Source organism: Rhinolophus ferrumequinum, chromosome 19 (assembly GCF_004115265.2).
Source record: "Rhinolophus ferrumequinum isolate MPI-CBG mRhiFer1 chromosome 19, mRhiFer1_v1.p, whole genome shotgun sequence".
Classification (NCBI taxonomy): Eukaryota; Metazoa; Chordata; class Mammalia; order Chiroptera; family Rhinolophidae; genus Rhinolophus; species Rhinolophus ferrumequinum.
Window position 1 is genome coordinate 47,792,038 of NC_046302.1, and position 25,071 is coordinate 47,817,108.

At 39.6% G+C, this 25,071-nt stretch overlaps 1 protein-coding gene across 2 annotated transcripts; it reads right to left on the bottom strand.

Annotated features, from left to right (window-relative positions):
* Positions 1 to 2,840: 2,840 nt before the first annotated feature.
* On the bottom strand, positions 2,841 to 24,699 carry LMAN1 (lectin, mannose binding 1). 2 transcript variants are annotated; one of them, XM_033087222.1, is made up of 14 exons: positions 24,420 to 24,699; positions 21,009 to 21,163; positions 20,818 to 20,925; positions 19,860 to 19,921; positions 18,765 to 18,864; positions 16,540 to 16,663; positions 14,892 to 14,950; positions 14,324 to 14,456; positions 12,790 to 12,983; positions 12,585 to 12,655; positions 8,026 to 8,179; positions 6,413 to 6,534; positions 6,057 to 6,119; positions 2,841 to 3,836 (listed from the first exon to the last, which is right to left on the bottom strand). In XM_033087222.1, exons 1-13 carry the CDS (start codon positions 24,655 to 24,657, stop codon positions 6,083 to 6,085), a joined length of 1,557 nt encoding a protein of 518 aa, XP_032943113.1. In that variant the 5' UTR covers positions 24,658 to 24,699; the 3' UTR covers positions 2,841 to 3,836; positions 6,057 to 6,082. The 2 variants fall into 2 exon arrangements, with proteins under 2 accessions (XP_032943113.1, XP_032943112.1); XM_033087221.1 differs by having other exon boundaries at positions 2,841 to 4,721.
* Between the last annotated feature and the right edge of the window lie 372 nt (positions 24,700 to 25,071).

Genomic DNA, 25,071 nt, shown 5'->3' on the forward strand with positions numbered 1-25,071 from the left:
GCCTTTAGTTTGTTTGGATTCTGAACTGCTTCAGTGATTCTGGTGTCCCATATGCAAATATCCAACTGAGCCGAGTTCAAAGGGCCGAGCAGTGGGTCCTTAATTTACATGTGCAAGATTACCTCAGCTTTCTGCCCTGAAATGTGACGTTTCTGCATGGAAGTGATGCGCTCGGCACTTCCAAGGCTCCCACCCAGAAGGTAAGGACAGATGTGTACAGGGTCACCTTTTTCTCTTACATACCGTCCACTTCCTCAGTGCTCTACTGAAGCTCACTGGTGTACTTGGAGAAAACCTTTGACAGTGTTTTGTCACGCAGCAGATTCTCCATGGTGGTGGTTTTCCGCAGGTCGAGGGAGGAATTGAGTATGGCTAAGACTTTAGTCTACGTTAGTATCTTTCTAATTAAAGCATCCAAGGCGGTACGCGTGTGGATGGGGGAGGGGTAAGAGATGTCGGCTCTTTGTAAGCTATGCTTATTATTTTATCATAGGCAGGAGCCCTCTCAGGAAATAGATGACTGTCCTTCAGATTGTACAGAACTATATGATCTGGATTTTTGCCTCAACTGCTTGTTTTATGTATTTTGAGATCTGCTTTCCCTTTTATTAACCCATTTTAAAATGTTGCTAACATGGTCTCAATTTGAAAGACGAACAGATTTAGGGTGAAGTAGAAGTGCTGTTCAGAGCTGACTGAGAAGGTACAACGTAGCTCCACTTTCGCGTTTAGGTGCATTGCTTAGAACTCAGCGCATTCAAACCGTTATCGCTAAGTTACCATTTATCACAAATTATATTTCATCTTCATTGACGGGATACTTATTAACAAGGTTTTACAGAACTTTTCAGATAGAAAGCCAGAGCGCCTGTGCTTCTGTCTGTTGTTTTGTTTTCCCAGTTCTGCACAACTCTCTCCTTTAGAAAATACTGTACAGGTGTTCCATGACATGAAAAAAACGCTCATTTTCCAAAGACAAGGACAATGTGATGAGGGTCTGTCCTATATAATAGTTTTGGTCAGAAAGGGAAATCCCCAAAGCCAACTTGGATTTGATAGGTCTGAATCAGGTTAGTATTATCCCTTAAAGAATAAAACCCCCAAATAATAAAAATCCATTTTATATTTTATTGTAAATTATTATTCATATTTATTGTGAAACTCTGTATTAAAACTCCATTTGATTAGGAATTAGGAACTATTATTAATGGTGATGGTGTCAATTCTAAACTCTAAAGCCAGTTTGTAAAGCAGCCGGTCCCGTCCTTTCCTGTGTGTGTCGGGGGCGGGAGACCTTTAGGTCATAGCTACACTCCTGTGACAAGTGAACATTCCCGCTATTGCTTTGTTTTAGAAAATCAAGTCTCTCATTGTCTCCCCAACAGATAATTCCACTAAAAATGGAATCATGTCTTTTAAAACTTTTTATTCCTCTATTTACTAGAATGGCCTTTCAACTTGGACAGCTAGCAACTATTTGCTGCTGTGTGTAGAACTGTTCACGCCTCCAGAAGAGGAAGGTAAGTGTCATGCAGGGAGCCATGCGGGTCTCTGGTCCTGCTCCCCACACAAGAACGCAGGACATGGTGAGGCCAAAAAGGAACACCCACGGAGCCATAGGTAGGGGAGTCATACCACTATATTCTCGCTTAGCGGCTGGGTTGGAGACACAGGAAGCAGGAGCCACACTATCCGCAACCTGACGTCCACTTGTCAGCCAACCAACCTCACCTGCCAGCTGCAATCCGTCGTGCTAACTGCAACCTGCTCTTGCAGGCTCAGCCACCATCTCCTTGCTAGCCCCCATTTGCTGCTAGCGTAGCCACAGCAGTTATATTAGTGGCCAATGGCTCACTGGTTATAGCTGACGGCCAACTAGCCACAGCTGATGGCCATCCAATCACAGTTGATGGCCATTTACTACCTGAGCCAGCACCTTTCCACGTGAGGCCGAGAGCCTGGAAACTGCACTCCTAGCTCTGTCCCCACAATAAGTACCCCACTTGTGAAATGGGCCCACTGGGTGTTACCTCTCCAAAGGCTTCTCATCACCTTGAATAAGATCCCAGACCCTGACTATGGCCTGCAAGGCCAAGGCCACGTCCCCAGTGCCCAACTAGTGTCTAGAGCTTCCACAATCCCTCGTTTCCACCGTCCCACCCCCGTAGGCTCACTGATCAGGCTTTAAGTTTCCTTTGATTTCTTTCAAACCTATCGATTTAAATCTTTTATTTTATCCAGTATTTCTCAGAAAAGGATCCATTACCTTAGTCTAGTCTACCAAATTCTGAAACCACATTAGACTCTCTTACGTTACCAACCCTGTGAGATAAGTATTACGAAAAAACTGAACGTTATCTTTACCGAATGGCAGAGCCAAGATTCAAACCCAGGTTTGTCTCACACCAAAGCTTTATGACACAGAATTAGAATTACTTGGTTAAATGGTGCTTGCCAAAAAGATTAAGAGATTTTTTTTAACTGCCGTTAGTAATGATTAAGAGTTCCAGCTTAACTATACTTTTACCAGTATTTGGTTATTAAAAGTGAAAACATTAAATATTAGGTTGGTGCAAAAGTAACTGCGGTTTTTGCAATTTTTTTAACCTTTTAAACCACAATTACTTTTGTACCAACCTCTTTTTCATTACCAGCAAGGGAAGCATTTATCCAATGCCATTTCTCTTCTCTTTTTATGCTTCCATGTGTTGATTCCGTAGGTATCAACAGACCAAGGACAGAGTGCACGGCACATCCTGAATGAAATACTATCACAAATCAGGGCCTATTTGCAAAATAAATGGCGACTTATCACCCACAATCAATGAAGGGAAAGTAAATTTACTAAAATATTTCTTTATTTGAATAAGGTCAATGTCATTTCTTGAATTCCAGCTAGCATCAAATAACAATCAGCAGAAAACATTTGACAAAAAACGTTATCCAATTGAAATTAACAGTGGATAGAAAACTCCTTTGAACTTTAAAAGAAATATATTAAACAGGCAACATACAGATCTAAAAAGTTGCAAGTGGTGATTTCACATTCGACCTTATAAATACAACAAAATCCAATATAATCATTTGTTCACTATCTCCCTGCGATAAGCACATGGACAGGAATAGATAATCACATCTTAATATTCACAACTGTTATTATTATGTTCTTTACAAAGACTGTGTCTCTGTGATGCAGCGGGTCCGGCAATCCCTCATTCAAGTAATTTTTGTTTTCCCCAGGTTATCAAAAAGTACAATTGTCTGAGATAAAATGTCATAAAAATCGCCACCAGGAAAGCAAAAAGCTTTAGCAGGCAGACGTGAAGATGGGAGTTTTCATGGCTTGAGCATGATCTGAAGATGATTTTGTAAGTTTAAAAGCCATCAACCAAAGTACCAAGAGCTACAGGCAACAATCTGTGTTTAGTTTCTCATTGCTACTAAATCAAGAGTTTTAGTAAAAAGAACGTGAAGTAAATTTTAAGTATAAAAGAATCAGTGCACATTTGCTAATGTCATTGACAATGAAAATGTTATATTATGCTCTCAGCTCAGCTTTAAATCAACAAAGCATCGCTAATTTTTTTTCACTCCCCATCTTAGTGGTTCTCAAACATCAGTGTGCTCAGTCACCTGAGGTGCCTGTTGAAAGTGATATCCTGAAGCCCCACCTCTGAGTTCTGATTCAGGTGGTTTGGAATGGAGGCCTGGGATCTGTGTTCTTAACAAACGTTCCAGGACCCGGATGGTCCACGGGCTACACTGACAAATAACTGGTATCCCTTCAATACATAACGAAATGTTGTTTGTTTGCAGCTTCATAGTAAAGTGTCAAGCTGAATAAAACATCCAAACAGAACACAAATAGGTACATTAAATAAGGGTATCAGCCATCATGTAATTGCATTTCTTTTTAAAAGCATCATAAGCACAACTTACATTAAAATTTTAAAACCAATTTTGTTTTAATCCAAGGCACCTGTAAAATACTTGCTGGTGTGAGAGAAGTTAAATTCAATTATACAAAACAGTACAGAAATGAAGGAATCCTGGCAGTGATTGAGTTTTCCACAGAGCTAACACTTTTCTTTGAAAATGAGATAATGTCAACGATTGTGAGGAAAATAAACCAGTTTTCAAATAATATGATAAACACCCTGTGCGAACTACGTTACTAAGTGATTTTTAGCAAATTAAACTACTAAGTAGAAAAGATTCATGCGAGTGCTCTTTCATAATAGTCGTCTCCTTTTGTATTGGAAATGATCGGAACAATTCCTCTTGAATTTTAGCCTGAAAAATGCACCCTGTATAGATTTACTATTCCTTTAACAAGTTCGGGCACATGTGACCATGGATTTTATAATACTGGATACTTTGAAGCCTTTTATCACAGGAGGATTTCCCAAGTTCATGGTCTACAACTTAAATATTCTTCTGAAGGTATTAATTTTTTTCTTGAAATAAGAGTAAATTCTGTGATGAGGAGGTCTCTGAAATACGAATTCACAATGTTAAGACTACGAGGAAGAACACTAGCGAGGCAATTTGCGTGCGGAAGTGACTGAGTAGAGTGACACCTCATTAGAATGTCCTCCTTCAGTGTTCCGGGACAAATGCTAACAGAAGGAGCAAGGCCAGCACACGCAGCACAAGGTAAGAACTGCTGTCATGTAGAATTCTTCATAGTCTTTGTATAGATGTTAGGCACTTAGCCTGACCTGTAAGTGACATCTTAGAGTTCATTTCTCAAAGTTTGGAAGAATTAAATATACTACTTTATAAAACAGTATTATTTTGGATTCTACGACAAACAAAAGATAACCACTTTTGCTAAAAGAGGTAAAAGAGTATTTTGGAGCCAGCAAAAATAAGTCCATGTGAGCTGTGAGAATAAAATTAAGTGCATTTAAAAATTTCACTTACAGACTGTTTCTATAACACCTATTAATAGAACTATGTACAAAGACTATAACAACCCCTTCCAGTCTGACATTTCAAGGTTAAACTTACTAACAAGTGCTTCACAATATCCTCAGTTCTGGTATTTAAAGAAAGAAACCAGAATTATTAACTCTATTTTCAAATTTTGCCTTCAAAAATCCTAACACTGCTTCTAATACAGCCTCCGTGATTTACACGCACATGCAGAATGACAAACACCAGGTTGTATGGAGCAATGTAAAGCTGGATGTAGTGTGGGGTTTGCGAACTAAAGCGTCCTCAGAAGATGCAATCTGAGCTGAATTTACATGTACAAAAAGGGACAGATAAGTTCCTTAAATTACAAATACAAACGCAAAAATTATTTTTGTAATATTGAACTGACATCGTTAGAATGAAGACATTCACGAATATGAGCAATCATGAAATGAACACATTACCAGGCAAAATACCCATACAAACTCTTATGAGAGGAATGTGTTCACCTAAATGGGTTTTTAGGTAAAGAGCAGCTCTTAAGTTTTCCCCAAATCTTCCTTTAAAAGTGAAATATATCACTGATAATCAGAGGGGAAAAATACTTCAATAAACTATCTGAAGCCTATTATCCAGATCCTACTGATCTCAGACAAAATGTTCTTTGATTTCAAAGAGAGTAGTATGAGATTAACGGATTGCGGGATTGGGTCTTAGAGTAGGAAATTCTGACCTCTTTAAAAAAAGACTGGCTACAAAATAATCATGATGGGGAGCTCTTAGTTAGACCTCATATTTTGGGGGGCAGGAGAGCAAGTGTGTTCATGTAAAATAAAGAAACCTCCAACATCTGAGGCTTAGGGGTAATTCTCATATCTGGGCGTTGTGCCCATTTTCCATTATTTACTCTATTATTTATCAATTCTGTTCAGTGGCTATATTCTATTGGCCAGAAATTCACCGAAATGTAAATAGATTTTATGTACTATGCACAAATTTACATGTGGTTGTCTTTAAGGTTTTATTTTTACTGCAAATCAATGTTTAAAGTTGTTTTATACAAAATTTAATAATTTAGCCTATGAAGCAATTTAAATACTTAAATTCCCTCAAAAAGACATTCTGTACATACATACATGATGTACACATATGAAAATGGTGTTCAAAAGAATTTTTTGGCAGCTGCTTCTTGTTGAGTCCTACGAAAAAACAGAAGGAGAAAAACTGAAGGAATTTCTATATGCTTTACTTTGGAAAGAAACAGGATTGCTTAAAATTAAAATATACAGTCTTTTGAATTACAAAATACATTAGGATAAGCATACATTTTATACATGCACCCCCACATGAACTGACATAGACTAGAAACATTTGCTCTGCATAAATCTAATTTATAGGCATTGAAAGTTCTATGATCAACCTAGAAAACTTTACTGAATATTTCAAATTAAACAAATACAGAAAAATGTTGGGTCGAATTTTAGAGGCTTACCTGTACATGATATAACCAACGAATAACATCGTTTGTACCACTACAAATATAACAAAGTGCACCGTCGATAAACATGATGGAAATGGTGGTAGTTCTGGGCATCTCAGTCTTTCATTTGATGGCTATAAGGCAAAAGGCTTTCTATTAAAATTAGTTGAGTTAGTATTTTAGAAAAAGAAATAAATGTGAAATCTTTACAAAACTCATGGTCTACTCTATAAATTCAACTATTTTCATTCATTCACCCCATAAATACCTTCCATCCCCTTAATTTTTACCACTAAACTTTTTGAAAGAGTAGTTGACACTGGAAGGCCTCCATCTTTTCACAGTCCAGTCGCTAACTCATTGCCATCTGGCTCCTACCTTCATCAGAGTGACGATGATTTTAGTGTCCTTGAAGGTCCACAAATCCCCTGGACACTCCGTTTATACTTGCTGTACTAATTATTAACAGCATCACCATCAACAGGGTAACCACATTACTGTCTGAACCGGAACACTTCTGGGTGCATTCTGCGTCACTCTCGGAGCGTTCTGCTTCAAACAACCACTTGGTTGCCCTACTATGAACTACCTGGCAAACATAACGGCTTTATCTCAGCTCTGACACTCCCCAATCTCCTAGCATTCAACATTACTAATTAGCATTCTGAAAAATGTTTCCTTTTCTATTTCCATGAGTGTTCCTTCCATTATAAGGAGGTATTAAATATTAGGGACAAAGATTTCATCAAGGAATCTTGGCAGATGGCTTCTAACATTATTTGTTTTCAATATGCTGACATCTACGAGATAAAGTTCATCAGGACATATATACTACCCACAGCAAATCTGGCCAAAGTTGGGGCGGAAAAGACTCAAACATAATTAACAAATAGGTAATAATGTTTTGGATAAGAGATAATGGTCAATAAGAAAACCATTAAGCCATATATTGAAAATCTGGAGGAGAAAGAGGCAAGTGCTACAAGCATTTGTGAATTTTTAAAGGGTTTTTAGCCAATAATTAAGCCAATAATTAAGAAAAAACTTAAAAGCACCAAGTGTCTGTCTTTTAATATTGCCTCTTCTGCATATTGTACTGCACAAAAATGTTTCCTATTTTTAATATTTATTACCAATCTCCAAAAATGCAGCTGAGGCTTACACTATAAAAAAGACCTAATAAAGTAAAATAAAAACAAAAAACTTTTTGAAAAATGAAACAAGATAGGAAAAGCAGCTGGAAGAATCTTGCTTAAGGAAAGCTGCTATCAGTCAGCCAGCTTCAGATCTGTGCCCAAGGGCAGAGACAGAGAAAGGAGTTACCCAGTAAGTGTGCACTCAGCACGCATCAGTCTAACAAAACGGTTTGTCAAGAGACATTTACCTTTTCAAAGCTATTTACATATATAATTACCAGTAACAAGAGACTTTTTTTAAAGTAAGTTTACAGAAAAGAATCTAGAAAAAAAAAGTCTGAGACTGGCAACTCCACTATTTGGGACAGCATTTTATTAAAAAAAAAAAAAAAAAAAAAAAGGATCTGGAAGCGCGAGGCGGCACACAAGGACCTAGGGAGTAACCCCACCGTGACTCTTATAACAGCGCATGCGCTCACTCCTCCTTACCACGTTGCGCTGCACGAGGTTCTCGATGTCCCGCTTCACCACGTGGAGGTGCTCTTTGATGTCGTTGAAGTGCTGGGTTGACTCATACACGCCCCCTGCAGGTCCAGGATGCTGTATGCCACTGACCAGTCTGACAGTTTCACTCATGGAATTCCTGAAACAGAAAATCCCTTTAGACAATGGAATCGCTAGAAAGACGATTCTGTCACAGGTTTCAAATGGTTAGCTACACATCTAAGCCCAATATATCAGATCACTTTTAAAAAAAAAAAGGATGAAAGAAACTCAATATTTTAAAAACCTGAATTGTCTTCAACATTGGAAAATAATTTATAAAACTACAAATTAACATTACACCTTTATCTTTTATCTAACCACACAGAGACAATTTTAAACAATTTGTTAAAACCAACATTATAAATGGGTATTGGATAACAAAATGGGTAACAGTTCATTTCAAACCTTTCTGGGTGTTTAATGCTGTGTAATAAGGAACTAGCCCGCCAGGCCTGGGCTGCCCAAACCCTGCACTTTCCAAACCTTTTCAGGACTGGCCCCTGCCCAGCCCCTGCCTGGGAAGGGAGGCTTCTAAGCCCCTGTAATATACTGCCTGATGAAAGTGTCTCTGTCTCTGCCCCGCCTTAGCCCAGCCAGGGAGCACACGCTAACAACGTGATTTATGGTTTTGTTTGTCTGCGGCCTCAGGCCCCTGTAGTTTGACCTCTAGGGGGACTGGAGACTGAGTAGTTAAGGCGAGTCACATGGGTGCTCCATGCCTGAGTGACTGACCCCTAATACAAATCCCAGACACCGAGGCTTGGCCGAGCTTCCTCACTTGGAAACACTTTGAACATGTTGTCACACATCACTCCGCAGAGGAATGAGCACTGTCCATGAGACGTCATGGGGGGTGGGGACACAGCTGAAAGTTTGTGCCTGGTTTCTCCAACTTCACCCTATTTACCTTTCTTCTGTGCTGATTTTACTGTACATCCTTTTGTTGTAATAAACCATAACGGTGAGGACAACAGCTTTTCTAAGTTCTGAGTACTTCTAGCAAACCAAAGAACCTATGGATGGTCTTGGGGACCCCGAAGTCAAATATAATTTTCCCTTGTAATCCAATCAGATGGCCCCTTTATACAAACCTGCTGCTTCAACCAGAACCCAACTAAAAAGCCATCTGCTTCAAATAGGAAGGAAATATTTTTTTTTGGCATATTGAGTGGTGTGGTAGTCGCCAGCATGGTATCTTTTTTAAGGTAATTTTGACCTCATACACTATTTCACCTTATACACACTGACTTTATACTATAATCACCATGTAAGCTGTGATTCTACTATTCAGATGTCAGATACGAGTTCTACCACTGAGTGTGTCCTTTGGATATGAGTCTGTAAGCATGGTAGGGAGAGCCTACAAATAGGTTGTTTTGAAATATGGGAGAAACACGACAGGGCTACTTAGTTAAAAAGAAAGGAATGTATCTGAGTTTCAATATACTACCTGAAAATGTCAGGTTAAGGTACCTAAGAGTACTTAAAAAGCTCTATAAATGGCAAATAATTCATGTTATTAACACTTACAGTATGAAATATCTTCAAACCTGGGGATTTTTTGGTGAGGTAGATAAAATAAGATTGGACTAGAAAATGTTCACAACTGTGGAAACTGATTTCATGGATATACAGAGGTTCACTATACTCTCTACTTCTGTGTATGTTTGAAAATGGCCATATGTCTTTAAAATCCTTAAGAGTTTCCATATTCTCTTTCTAATACTTTCTCCTACTACTCCCTTTATCTGTCTTGGCTACTGCCATTCCCTGAAAATATCCTTCACTTATTTTAGCTTCTGTGTCTGTCTGTTCTTCCTGACCTCTTCCCTCCAAGAGCTACAATGGAAAGCCCAGTTCAAATGTCCATCCTCAACACTCTCCTTTCCCGAAGCTTCTTTGCCATATGCAACCACTCCCTAAACACACACACACACACACACACACACACACGCACAGTCTCTTAGAACCATAGTATTCACATACCCTTCATACGCCCAAAATATAAAGTTAAAAAATCAACCAGATATAGAGGAACACAACCACTAACAAAAAGCCTAACTATGCTATAAATAAATAAATATCATAACCATACTGAAGAGAGGGGAAGAAGAGAACTACACTGAGTAACTGTTGGAAGATAGTGTCTGGTCTAGATACTGAAGAGGCTAGAGGCAAAAGGAACTTTTCATGAATCCATCAGTAAATGTGTTTCCTACAGGGATGTAGGATAACAATCTGGAACCACTTTATGTATACACTAAAACTGAACCAATAAGTCAATATATTATAGATCCTAAGAACCAGGTTTCTCCCTATTGGAGACAGAATTTTCAAATAGGGGAAGGGGGAAGGCTAAAATCAACCCTGTAGTGTTCGGTTCAGTCCGGTGCAAATAGAATCCAAAGTATCTGAATAATCTCATGGTTTTTTAAAACAAATGACAGATTGGTGGATACAAAAATAGTGCTGTGTAGGTGTGTGGGTTAGAATACACTCAGAGGTTCCCTCGCTCTTCCCACTGAAAACGCCCAGAAGCAGTGGCACCCCCGCAGTAGTGAGCACACCTCATTCCCAGATCTTGGTTTCTAAATACTTTTCTTCAAGGAACCAGGGCTCATTGGAGAAGTGGCTGATTCTACAGCTGGGGCAGAGAAAGGACAAGAGCCTGAAACACAGTCTAGCACCAGAAAGGGAAACGCATAAAAACCAAACACAAAGGCCAAACTGAAGAAGGTCCTAATGACTGAGCTGGGACAATGTGAATAAAATAAATAACGGCAGTACTGGATTATAAGTCACAGAACAAACATTCATGAATCCATACTGATTTAAGCAACTGATTAAATGAATAAATGGCGGAGAACAGACAGCTAGCCCTTACAGAATGCTATTAAATAAATGTAGAAGGAATGATGAAAATAGAAAAATCAGCCACTTGGTAAACACCACATTCTTATTTCGGGTAAGACATCAACAGATGCTAAAATTAGTGAGCAAATTAGTGAGCACAGTCTCCAAGTATCTTTCCCAAAATATTAACCACCAAAGGAAAGACAGGAGGTTTAAAGTAGAGAAACTGGGAAGAAAGCTTCATAAGCAAATGATCACCGCCACCACCAGCAGTAATGCAACATGCCGACACCATGAACGTGGCACACTGTTGTATTCTCGTCACAAATGCACAACCTCCGTCCAATCACTAAATACCAGACGAACCCGAACTGAGCAACAATTGACCAAACAACTGATCCGTGCTCTTGGAAATTGTCGTGGTCATGAAAGACAAGGAAAGATGAACTACTGCAGACTGCGAAGTCTACAGAGAAATCACTAAATGCAATGGATAGGACCTAGGGACAGGAAAATGGCGTCGGGGAAGACTGGTCAACTTTGAATTAGATCATGAGTTTCATTAGCAGTACTGTACCAATGTCAGTTTCTTGGTTCTGACAATTGTCCTATGGTTATGTACATGTTAACATAAGAGGAACATGGGTAGGGGATATACGTAAACTGTACTTTGAACAGTCTGAAGTCTAAAATTAGATCAAAACCAAGATTAAAAAAATAATGTTACATGATCTAGTCTATTTCTAAAAGAATTTAAGTATTCATTTACCATTATTAATATTTTAATCACAAGTTTACAAACTGACGATCTTTAAAAATTCCAAACCGTACAAATGAAAGAAATATAAATTTGCCTTTACAAGTTGGGTTGCTTTTTTTTTTGGGGGGGTTGCTTTTTGATCTCTAGGTGTTAGGCATTTTCACCTTCTATGTAACCCAATCCTGTTTAACTTTCCAGTCCTAAAGAACTCACCTTGACATTGTTAGTCAAGGACGGTACTGGTTGGGGCAGTGCTCTAAAGAATTAGTTTATGAAATATGACGTTTGGCTATTTCTCTGGTCCAGGCACTGAACGTTATTACCAGTGCATAAGTCGATCCTTTTTAGAAATTTATCACTGAATGTTCTAAGGACACAGTGTCTCCTCCCTGCTCCAAATCTTTGTCTAGTCTCTCTTAAGGTATCAGATAGAATGAAAAAGAGGCTGTCACACGTAGCATACCTCCTTCAAAATGCTTTCATTCCATCAAAAAGATGTTCCTGCATAAGGTATGCTTGTCTTATAGCCCTACAATGGTATGCATGCTTATTCCCCTAGTATTTGTCAAAGAATTATTATGTATTACCCATATTTTCATATTTTAGAAATGTATGAATAGTCCTGGCTGCCAAGTCATTGCAACAAACCTGTTTTTTCCAAAGATGCTTTTTCTAGCTTAGAACAATGAAAAAATGTAGACATATTTGCAGTTTCTAAATATCAAAAGTTCCTGTACTTTACACTCCCTTACTTATAAAATGAATCTCGAACGTGATTCTTACCTGCGTGCAGGAATTTTACAACAATAAAGTGCTTGCATATCTAGAGAAGTCATGAATTTAAAGTAAAGACAGCATATGACACTCAGACGTGGTTTTGTATACTTACTTCATTTCATTTACTTGTCTCAGAATCTCATGCTGAGTGTTCACAACAGTATCCAGCTCTTGCTGAGTGATCTGGGGGAAAAACAAACGATGACCAGCCATTTCAACAGTCCACACTCTACAGGATCACACACCATAGGAGCCTTTCTTTACCACTCTTCTCCACCAAAGGCTCACTAAGGCATCTGCATATTTAGAAAGCTCACCTGTCCATGCTGCCCCGGGCTTCCTGCCCCTCTCTTAGACATCTCCTCTGTCAAGGAAGAGACGTATTTTCTCTGTTCATCAAGGATCATATCTAACTGGCGGTTCAGCTGCTTGATTTCGAGATGAATACGATTCTGTCCTTCAAAGATTTGTCTCAGCTCTCGATCACCTACACTCTCAAATATTTCATCTGCTGAAATGGAAATGACAAATCAAAGTCAGAATCACCCACACGATGTCGCCAGGGACCCAAGCCCCAACATGCACTAAAATCAGTGCAACACAGTGGTATCACCTCTCCAATAGTGAACATGCATGCAATGAATTCAATCATGATGAAATTACTATCCGTCCTTGCCATCTCCGGTGGTTGAACATTTATTATAGGTTCAGTCTGAATTTTTTCACCTAAGAATCATTTTCTCCTTCAAATACCCTGTGTGAGTTTATTTATATGACTGGGCAGAACTCATCTGTGTTAGTAGAAATCAGAATAATGGTCGCCTCTGTGGGTGGGGGTTGACTTGAAAGAGGCATGAGAGAGTATTTATTCTGCAGTGATACAAATATTCTGCATACTGATCTGGGTGATGGTTAAATGGGTGTATGCATATGTCAGAATCCATCGAATTATGCTCTTAAAATCTGTGCATTTCACTTACGTAAAAGATTAAGAAATGGAATGGCGAAGAACTGATTTTCCTTATACCTGACCATGCTAAAAACAGGTCATTTCATTCAAATACTTACTACAGTACGCTTCAGGATATACTAACAAATCACATGGGATGTTTAAAACAAATGCAAAGAAAGAATAAAATGTATCTTTCATTGTTAGCTTCATTAAGTCTGAGTCATACTGTTGATCACTTAGAGAATCACATACTACAGAGAGAGTTCAATTGTGCTGATGGGGAACAAACGACCCCGAGAACAAACGTTAGCAGACAAAAGAGTCACTCTGTTTGGCCGTACCATGTTTTACTTTCAACACGGAGCACATGGAAGTTCTTAATTACAGTGACTTAGACTAACATTTTAAAATTCTCAACCTTTAAAGCCCAGAATTCTGTTGCCTAGTAAGGGGAGGAGAGCAAGATAACCACCTCACAATACTCTCCCAAGAGTGTTGACAGTTTTCAAGTATTATCTCTATAGTAATAAGGTCATTGTGAGCCACTGAAAGGAAAGAAATACACCGTGGATGATTTCATTCAGCAAATATTTACTGAGTCTCGGCTATGCCTGTACAGCATGGTGGTTGTTTTAGGTTTAGGGGACACAGCAGTGAACACATCGAGTTCCCTGTCCTCACAGAGCTCGCACTGCAGGGGGTCACTACACCACACTCTTACTGTAGAAACATCAACCTCCAAGCCCTTCAGAGACTGAAGATTTGCTCACAAAGTGCTTCCAGAAATTACTCGCAATGTGCCCGATGAGACAGAGAGCATGACATGCACGAAAGGTGAGGGGACACACAAGTGCCAGGACTCCTGCTGCGGCCCTGAGGGCAGTGTCGCTACAACTCACCAGGTTGCCCCTGAAGGTCAGGGTGATCCTTCTGGAATTCCTCTTTTTTTTTATCCAATTCTTGTTGAAAGTGCTCAAATTCCTCCTGATATTTTTCTTTTTCTTTTTCTGAAATTTCTTTATCTGGTGTAGGCTTTTTTGGAGTTCAAGAACAGATCACATTAAAAAATAAATTAAAAAAGTTAAGAAAATAATAAACCTCAATATTTTTTTTTCGCATTTTAACTACTACTAGTTGAAAGGTTAACATAAAAATGTTATTTCTTACTTAAATCATAACCAATTTACTCTTGCTACTAATAATTACAACACAAAATAATAGCCACTACCATTTACTGAGTGCTTGCTAGAAGGGCACAGTCTTATCTGATGCGGACAAATGTCACAAGATGGCCAGTACAAGCATCTCAGTGTCTCAGTCAAGAAATGGAGCGTTCCAGAGGCTAAGGAACTTGCACAAGATCATATGGCAGTAACTGGCAGAAACAAGATCCAAACCCGTCAGTCTCCCCAAGTTTTCAGCTACTAAACTGAAAATAAACTTTTGGAAAAAACTATTTATACTTACTGGCTCTTTCCCAGGCACAGTCAGCTGGAAAGTCAGAAAAGAAAGGACATCATGGTCATCTACAAATTAAAAAAATTAAAAAATCTGAGAAATTCCATAATAGATTATTTTTATGGTTGTGAATTTACTTTATAGGTAGCTATTGTGTTAAAAAATACTAAGGGAAATAACAAAAAGTAGCTCTAATTTGGTAAACACAATGGTGCTGTGAGCTTAGAGACAAAAATTCATCTGAACAATTTCATTAGAAATAAGTGCAAGTTCACTTTCTAAATCCTAACCCAGAACATTTAGCAGTGTTCAACACATAACAGATGCTTAATAAAGGTCTGACAAGGGGATGAACAAACAGATGACCAGGTCTGAACAAGCCTAAACTCCTAACGCAGGCACCAAGACCCTCCCAGTTTTCCCCACAAATCTTCACGGACTATGTCCCAGCCAAACAAGACAAAACTCTTGTCCCTCATTACTTGATGTACCTATCCGTCTCTGAACATTGCTTACAGCACTTGCCTTACTTTGTTAGAAACACGACACTCGTCTGTCCTGGCTTACTGGGACAGTGCTGATTTATCCACGTTGTCCTGGTGGTATTAATAGCATCTCCTTTTACTCTCAAAGCACCCTGATTAGATAATATGATTACTCTCTATACACGTCATGCAAATTTGTTTCCCTTGCATAGCAGGTTATTAACAATTTTATTTATTTACAATCATATAAAAAAATCAGATTAATTTCAAGCTGTTTAAGCTGAAAACAGGGACCTAGCAGATCAAACTTTGTAATGTTGAACTAAAAATACCAAATCCTGACTAGTTACAGCCACAAAGTAAAAGCAATAAATTCCAACTGTGCAGCAATCTCTAAGCTTTCTGCCACTACTGTGGAGACCTAGACATGTAGCCAGATTAAAGAGAAAACTGTAATACTACAGTGTAGGTCAGGGAACTGGAGGAGAAGTTGTACAGCAGGATAGAACCCTGGACCCAGGAGCCAGGAATCCTCTTCCACCAACTCCCACATTGCTCTGACCATTACTGCTCATGTGATCTTTAGAAAGTCCTTTAATCCATGATTTGGCAAACACATCTAAAAAAGGGGTAAATATAATCTGTCTTCCCTCACTCCCTTCCTGTGTTGTTGTAAGGAACAATTCATATATTTGAAAATAATAAAATTACATAATGTACAACATAACCACCAGATAGTGTCAACGTCAAACGGAAAGTTCATTTATCACCACACGTGGAAGAAAAAGCAGTCAATCTTGTTTCAAGTTTAGTCCCCAGTCATATTTCCTCAGGCTACCAAATGCATTTAAATGTGCTGTGACAACTCTCAGGATCCTGAAACATTTCGCAATGAATCTTTTATAGCCTCAACTTTAAATGCCTCCTTCAAAATAAAACAGCACCAAAACTGATGCTGATTTACCTAACTGTACACAGCCCCAGCCTACTGGATACCTGCAGAACGTAAGTAGAGAATTAGCAGTCCCCACAGACCAAAAGATTGGCTTCACAAGCCATGGGAAGCTTACAACTAGTCTTAAAATGTTAAAAGTAAACAAGTATCCAAAATATACTATTCCCAATAAAACTCAATTCACAAACTTTTAATATTAAAAGATAGCAAGATTTACCTGCAAGACCTCCAGTTGCAGCAGAGATTCCAAAATGCCCTTGTGCAGGGATAATCATATTTTCCACTTTGGCACAAAACTCATAATCATTTTTATCTGGTGTGAATCCATTATTGATCATTACCTAGAGAGACATACCGTAGCTATAGCTTTTACAACAGACATTGTAAAAAAGATTTCAAATAGTCAATTTATGGCCAATACTATTTGATCTTTATATCTGGTCTAATAACCAACTATCAACTTTCTCTCATTATTATAAAAGGTAATCCCTTGTCCATTAAATAACCTCCCTTACTTGGTACATTATACAAGATATTTCACTTAAGAAAGTAATTTTTGTCCCTCTACGTGTCAAAGACTTAAAGAGAAAAATCTGATAACTTCCCATGGAAATCCTTCTAAAATAGAATACGGTTCACCTTCTCTCCAGAAGACTGAGGAACCATGGTTACTTTCTTTGAATGGTTCATACAGAAGAGAGATCAGACTTGTTCTAAAACCCCAGTGGCAGAACTAAAACGAATAGGCTGAATTTACAATGTTTACCACAGCTAGCTGAGAATTAAACAGATGCCTCAGCAGACAGTGAGCTCGTCTTCAATAAATTAGGAAGGTAACTGGACTGTCATACGTTAGCAGAGACAGCAAAAGCGACAGAAGTCATATTGCCAAAAAAGGCAGAAAATGAAAACACTAAAAAGCCCCGTACTCTTCTACTCTGCAGAATGGGTTTTTGAAGTAATGACCCTAAAGGTCTTAAAAGAATGTCGGAATTCTAAGAAAGCACAGGAATCGCCTGACCCATGGACACTCTTATCACGATCCCAGTCCGGCCGCAGTCTAGCCTCTTCCATGCCTTTCACTTCCAGCAACCCAATCGCTAGCCCCACCCTAAGTAACAGTCACTGACATTAACGACGGAAGCAGAAGGAGTAGGTACGAGGCACTAGTCAGAGAACTTCCATCATTACTTTCGGGTGCAAAGTTTTGTCAGTTGTAGTTAAGATTAAATCACACAGAGAAAATGTTCCAGTACTCTGTCCAAATTTTCAGCAAGAGAATTAGATACCTGTCAATATGAAGGGTTAATCTCCATACAATGTGGGATGCAAACTGTGAACTCTCTCTGACTCCACAACTGCACTCACCCTCCCGCCCCCAAGCATCTAGTAGTAACTGCTGTGGTCTACCTCCTAATCACTGCTCTTCTACCTTAGCTCAGACCACAAGTACAACCTTGCAGTTAAGATACTGTTGGGTTCAAATCAATTCTGTTACTTGTTTGGTATGACACTGTCCAAGTTAGTTGAAACCTCCTATATTCGATTTCCCCATGTGTAAAATGGGGATGCCCACCCCACAGGGCTGGTGGAAAGAATAAAGGAGAAACTGCATGTGAAATATTAAGCACTGGGCGTGGCCCATTAAAGGGGGAGGAGTCTAAGAGGTTGTATCTTTTGCTCCTTTCACAAATGCCATGATAAGAACACTGCTGTCTAAGCCTTCTTCCTAAATTGCAAATCGTAGCATTTCAGTTTCCTGCTTAAAACTCTGTAAACTGTTCTTTTTAAGATAAACTACATGAGACCTACAAGACTTGTTTACAGCCAACCTTTCACCTCACTTCTTCCAATCTCCTCTAACCTCCAGCCACACCAAAGCACTTGCTTTTCCCCAATCTTTCAGCAGTCCCTCCTGACGCCTGTTTCCTTTGCCTGGAATATGCACCCCAACTAGGAAATTCCTACTTCCCCTTTAAGCCGCAGCTACACTCTGAGAAACTGTTTCTGCCCTTCCCCACACCCACCTGGCAGGCACAGGATTCTAACCCATTTATTTCTTACTGGTACCTGTGTTGTAGTATTTATCACATAGCATAAAAATGTTACATAAATATCTCCACCATTAGACTACAAGCTCTTTGGAGAAAACGACCTTTGCCTTACTCATATTTATATCTCGAAGGCTTGGATATGTACACAATGTGTGGCACACAGTAGGATGCTTACACAGTTACTAAACACAAACCTAGTGGCAAGGTTTCACAACACATGCCCACTTACACCAAGCTCTGAAGCCACTTCTGTCCTCTCATAGTAACACTGATTAAGTACAGGAAAAATGTCCAAATTCAAATGCATTTAATTTCGATGAAAGATTCAAACTGGAAAGTCATACCAGAATACTGTTCCCTTGATTATCTCTAAATGAGTGTTACTTACTGCCAGCGTTTTCTGGTAATATATAATCTTTGCCCGGACAGGGTAGGGTTTATTACGGAAGTCCCTCTGGCAACTTGCTAAAGCTTGATTAGCACCATCACTACAGTGTGAGGGAAAGGAAAACAAACAAGAAACTGAAGCTTTGCAATATTTAAAAACTCACTATTTAAAGTGATTAATGTCTAGAAAGGTTAAAATAGTATCGAGTTATGACAAAGTCTTGGGATATTTGGTTACTTATTCAGAAGACACAAAGTGGACTCGCGAGTTTTTCCTGGGCATCCCGTCAGGGCTCTGGGTAACACCAGGAGCCACTGTCACCGTCCGCTGACAGCAGGGCAGCCTACGACCCGTCTACACGCGATCAGAGTCCTGTACCCTGGCACACAGTCAGAATCACATGTGGAGCTTTAAAAATGCAGACTCCTAGGTCCCATTCTAGAGCAACTGAAGCGGAATCACAAGAAGGCCTTGGCACCTCTATTTTAAATAGCTCCAGCGTGAAAAGTCACTAAGACAGGAAACGGTAAATAGGGTGTGGATAAGAAATTTCCTTACAGTTCACTGGACGGCTAGAAGGTAATTCCTCCCACAACAAACATGTAAAAAATTAAAAAAACATAGATACCTAATTCATACACATTACAAATATACTAAACACTTAGAAGCTTTGTAGCCTACCGAGAATCATTAAATACAGCAATACTAAGGTTGAATAAAGTGGCGTAAATTTCTTAGTCATTAGTTTAGTCAAGGTTCTGAACTTTAATTTTGAAAGACCCCTTTTAATAAAGATGAAAAGACATGACTAGTGGCATCACTGAGAGCCAGGAACATTTTATAAATCTTTACAAGTATTATATGATTTTAGGTTAAATAAAACAACACATTTTTATGTTTGAAATATAAGGTGGTCCACAGAAAGAACTTTAAAACAGAACCAAATTAAAATAAGACCTTTCCACCAAGCTACAATGTTACTTCACCTAGATAATGTTATTTCACCTGGAAAATGATCAGATTTGAAACAATGCATTTTATGAGGTTTCCAAAAAGAAGCTGAAATCAGGAATAATTTAAAAAACACCCACTTACTTTTGATGGTCATAATGGATTTGTCCATTGTTGCCTATAATTATTATTGCAGGATTATTTTTCTGAAAATAAAGAGAACATAGTTGTTTTAAAATCCTTAAATCAAAGAATTCTAGATCATTCTGGATGTGCTATAAGGTCTCTTGATCTCTAAAATTATAAGACTCAAAATTTGCAAATAATTAATAGAAGAGATTTCCACTTACTTAGAAAAAACTTAGCAAACTGTTATAATCATTCAAAACCGGTCACTTCACACCTCCATGAAGACTCTTTGAATAGTCCACCACAGCATGTATCTGAGGACACACTGTGAGCATGGGACAAGTGGGGGACTTAATTTAAGGGAGCTAAGTAACACGGCTTCAGCATTCAAAGAGTTATGAAAGTTCTTTACGTTGCCAATAATGACCCGGTATATAAACTACCAGCTCAAGCAAAGATCAGTCTTAAGGCTGCTCAAGCACAACTTAATGTCTCTGAAGTGTAAGTACATTTTGTTCTTAGCTGTTTTAGGAGAGATCAGAGAAATTGGCTGATTAAAAACTGATTAACATATGAAAAGAGATTCATATGTGAGCTACCAGCAGTAACGCACATGGGTATGTTCACAAAAACAAACTATTATGGTCTAGCCTAAACACTACTGGTTTCACTGCCGACGTCAAAATGACTCATGTTTATCCATCAAAATTACTATGTACAAAGTGCTGGGGATGGGGGCCCTGCAAATTTTCGGAGTTAGGGCTCCATTATGACCTCAAGGTAGACTATGACAAATCATGAATTCAGAGCTTTACATTTATAAATTCCCAGCTATATAAAGACTAATCAGCGTACTTAGTTTGGGAGTTCTCTACTCTTAAACTGACAAACGTGTTAAATAAGGTGTATGTCTCACAGCTTAATTTATTAGCAGAGATATTAAAGTGGGCAACAGTCCTGACAGGAAACATACCTTTCCATCATTGTCAAAAGAATCAAAGAATATTCCAACACCATTCCACATATCAGCTGATCCAAACACAGGACCCTCCAACCCTTGATTTTCTGTGTACCAAATTGCCTGTAAATTTATAACAGGGAACATTTAGGGGCTGGTGGTATGTGCATTTGTATGTATTTTCAAAGTTAAAGAGATGATCATACCAGGCCATCAGCTCCAATTCGACCTCTTCCCGTCACCCGAAATGTCACCTCAATTTCCCAGTTCTCAAAGGCTGCTTTTGTCTTTGTCCACACAGATCCTCTTTGGCTTTTTAAAGATGGTGCTATTCGAATTTGATCTGAACTTGGAATAGCATCTAGAACAAAAATCAGGGAAGAAAAGCTTTAAGTTATAATTAGGTAAAACTCAATGAATCATCACCAAACTGTTACATATATTTAGAGATCTAATTTTAACTCACTAACCTATACAATTATTTTGTCAGGAAATATTTCATGTTGAAAGTTTCAACTTTTAAATTTTAGGGCTTTCTAACAACCCCCCGCCCCTTTTGAATAGTGCAATATCACTGCAAAAAAAATAAATAAATAAAACTGTAACCATATACTAAAAATTTAAGGGATAGGAGGGAGAAAATTATGGCTTAAAAGGCAAACCAAATATTTGATTCTCATATTATTTTTCAAATGCCTCAAGAATTTGCATACAACTTTTTAAAAACTGATGTATTTCACCAATTTGCCAATGTTAGAAAGCTCAAACAGTATGAAAAGAACATACCACTAGGAATCAAGAGACTTATTCCTAGTCTCAGTTCAGCTGTGTGACTTTGAGCCAATAATTCTCTTACTCTCTTGGGCTCACCATATGTTCACCTGTAAAATGAAGGGGGCTGGGCTCAATCACTTCCATAAAGACCCCAACAGTTATATGCAAAATTTTATGCATATATATATTCTTCTAGGGAGAGGGTCAACTGAATTTCAAGTCAATGAGCAGTTCTTCAGCATCAGTAGCTTTTCAGAGAGAAGTGATCCTCAAAACGGTGGCCTGCATCTCCACGCTGGGTTCAAGTTCCAGGTCTCCCACTTCCTAGCTGTCTGATCGTAGGCAAGTTACCCCACTTCTCTAACAACCTCATAGGCAGATAAGTGCCTATGTAAGCGCATGTAAGTATCTCAACAAACGTCAGCTACCCTTATTATTGGACTAATTATTAAAGCAACTATCAGGCCTCCATTTGAACAATTCTAGCACACCCTCTCAGATGTTAACCAATTCTGACATGCATGCTGGGAAATAATTGTATTGTCTCTGTATAGGTAGAAAAAAAACTTGACAAAAAGAAAAGCTGAGATACTTCAGTAAGATCAGTCACTGTCCCCCTCAAACACTTAAACGTTGGGGGCAGGCATCCTCGAAAGAGTACTGGATATCGAATCAGAAGACCTGGATTTGAGTGCTGTTCTACTGACACGAGCTGTGTAACCTTTTCCAAGACCTTAACCTTTCTGAACATCAGTTTTTTTTTAAATCTATAAAACAGATAACACCTGCCTTGCCTACTAAGGATCAAATCAGAATGAAGGTGAAAGAGCTCTGAGAGCTATAAAGGGTAACAAATTGTTATCATTTTTTGCCCTTATGGACCCAGGGGTGTGTACTGAGAGTACAAAAGGACATTACATAGAGGTACGAAAAAGAAACACCACAGATTTGCTCCTAATTTAGGGATGAATGTAAAGGGCCATGTTTAAACTAAATCTTAGGTTTCTCTACTTTTCAAAATTGTTTTAAATAATGGATCTCAGGGCAAAATTAAAAGGTTTTTAAAAATGATCAATGGAGTTAAGAAAACAGTGAGGATGTGAAAAATACAGTGACAATTAAAGCAAGGAATATCTGCAGCAGTGATTCCCAGAGTCAGGAGATGGAAAAGTCATGGCTAAAATACTAATCCCTTCATTTCAAACTCAGTCTAGCCATACGACTTGAATTCACCTAGATACATTATCTGACGTTTCTGCAGCAGACAAACTTATTTAGTTACAGGCTCTGTAAAGAAAGTCAAGGTAACTAATTTGAGTCGTTGATTAACATTCCTTGTTGCTTGAGTATGTGGTGCACGCACAAAAGACAGAAAGAAGAGCAAGCAGGCAATGGAGAGAAGCAGAACTGAAAAAGTGTGAACCGCTACTGAAAAACGCATCATCACTCCAAAAAGAAAAACAAAAAACCCCCCAAACTTGTGTTTGGTACTTCTGCATCATCTTTGTGTAGGAAGAAGAGAACGTTACCTTGATCACAAATGCCCAGGAATATACCCTAGATGAGTGGGCACATAACTCATGTCTGCTGAGTAACAAAATAATTGCACTCGACTTCAAACACTTAATGACTTGGTCATTAAGTCAAATTGAAATGTAAACCTTTTAATTAATGATAATTAATTTTAGGGCAACAGCCCTTCCTAGAAGTGTGCTTCCTAGTCAACAATTACTTTCTAGAAATGGAACATTTTGTTTCAAGTATTGGACAGTCTAAAATGATGTACACAAACCTTATATAAATGATTTCTGAATTACACGTAAAGATGGAATTCCAAGTGCCAGATCTTCTCACCTCATATAAAGGCACTTGCCACTTGTTTCAAAGGGTGCATCTGATGGTCACTGAACAGAGCTCACAGCATGTCAAGTGCTATGGCTGATTCCTTAGCCAGCAGTGACACATCAGCACTAAAGTACAGATGTTTCTTTCACATATGTAAATGTCTAGCAAGGCAAACTCTTATCTACTAACAGTGCCAAACACAGAGTGAATAAAACATGGAGCACAGGTTATTTCGACTTTTCCAAAAAAGTTAACAATGAAAAGGCTGTAGATATAATGCTATTCTGAAAATAATCAATACCAAAAAATATATCCCTTCTATTAAAGGGACAAGTATGACTATTAGTTACATAATGTGTTAATACAAGAGGAAAGATCAAAGACTACACCAAGTCACCGAGAGAAGCAAATTTAAGGTATCGTTCCAATAGGGTGAGAAGAATGTCTTCTGCAACAAAAACTTAAAAATTACTCTAAAACCAACATATATCATCTTTAGAGCTGTCAGGGGGAGGGATCGGGTACAAATTGGAACATCAACCATGGCTAACACCACTTTAAAAAAAATATGCAGGGGAGGGCCGAAGGGGAAGTGGGAAAGGAGGTGGGGGGCTGCGTGAACAGGTCTCAGATTGGGATAGCTGGGGTTGGGGGTGCGGGACGTTTCCCCTAGAGACGTGGCGTTAGGGTGAAACCTGATATCTACAAAAGAGTTTACGTGAGTGCTTGGAATTGTAAGAAGTAACAAAACACCTCTAGATCAAACGCAAAGAACCGACGAGATCAAAGGGAAAACAGGCGGAAAGGGGGCTGGACAGAATCGGGGGAAGACTGGGGGGCAGGTGGAGGAACCTGGCGGATCGGAGCCGACCTGCAGGAGGGGGTGCTGAGAAGGGTCCCCTCCACCGCGCATATGGTGTGCAGCAGGGAGAAGGTAAAGAGGAGGAGGCGCCAGGCGAGGATGGGACCCGGGCCCCCCGCCCTCTGCCCCGGCTTACTCCCCGCGTGGGCCCAGAAGGGCACGGTCCCGTCGCTCTGCACCAGATGCGGCCCCTTGAAGCTGTATTTGTATTCGAATCGGCGATGTGGCAGCGTGGCTGGGGTGCCCGCGGCACCAGGGGGCGCGGGGTCTCCTCCCACGCCTTGGCCCCAGACGTAGTGGCTACACGACAGCAGCAGGGCGCAGAAAAACGGCCGAGCTGTGGCCTGGGGACCCCTTTGCCTGGATCCCGCCATCTTGGATTCTGGAAAGCACAGGCCTGCGTGAGGGGGTGGGGCGCGGGAGCTGAGGACGGCCAACAGGGCGCTCGCTGATTGGTGGAACCCGAGAGACCCCGAGGGCAAGGGTGAGCCCCGCCCTCGGCCTCCGCTATCCCGGCGGCCGCTGGACCTGCAGCATCTGCGGGCGGGGCCACGCCAGAGGGGGCGGGGCCCGGAGGCGGTGCCGTCCTCCTCGCGCTCCTCTCCTATCCCGGGTGGGGAAGGGTCTCCAACTTTCTCTTCCCGCGTGACAGCGAGTGTTGCAAGAGCCGACGCAATGCCTACTTGCGAGAAGCTTTCTCCTGCCTCTTAACCTTCGCTAGAGGTGGAACTTGCGAGCCCTAACGCCTATGGACCCACCACATCAGTCCTCCCAGGCTATAACAAACC

Bases quoted from the DNA above. Each gene is read 5' to 3' on its own strand.
- LMAN1 (XM_033087222.1), bottom strand. From the start codon at position 24,657: ATGGCGGGATCCAGGCAAAGGGGTCCCCAGGCCACAGCTCGGCCGTTT. The intron at 21,164-24,419 runs GTAAGCCGGGGC...TTTTTGTTCTAG, and splicing joins CTTCTGGGCCCACGCGGGGA to ATGCTATTCCAAGTTCAGAT. The intron at 19,922-20,817 runs GTATGTTTCCTG...CTTTATTTTCAG, and splicing joins CTTTTGACAATGATGGAAAG to AAAAATAATCCTGCAATAAT.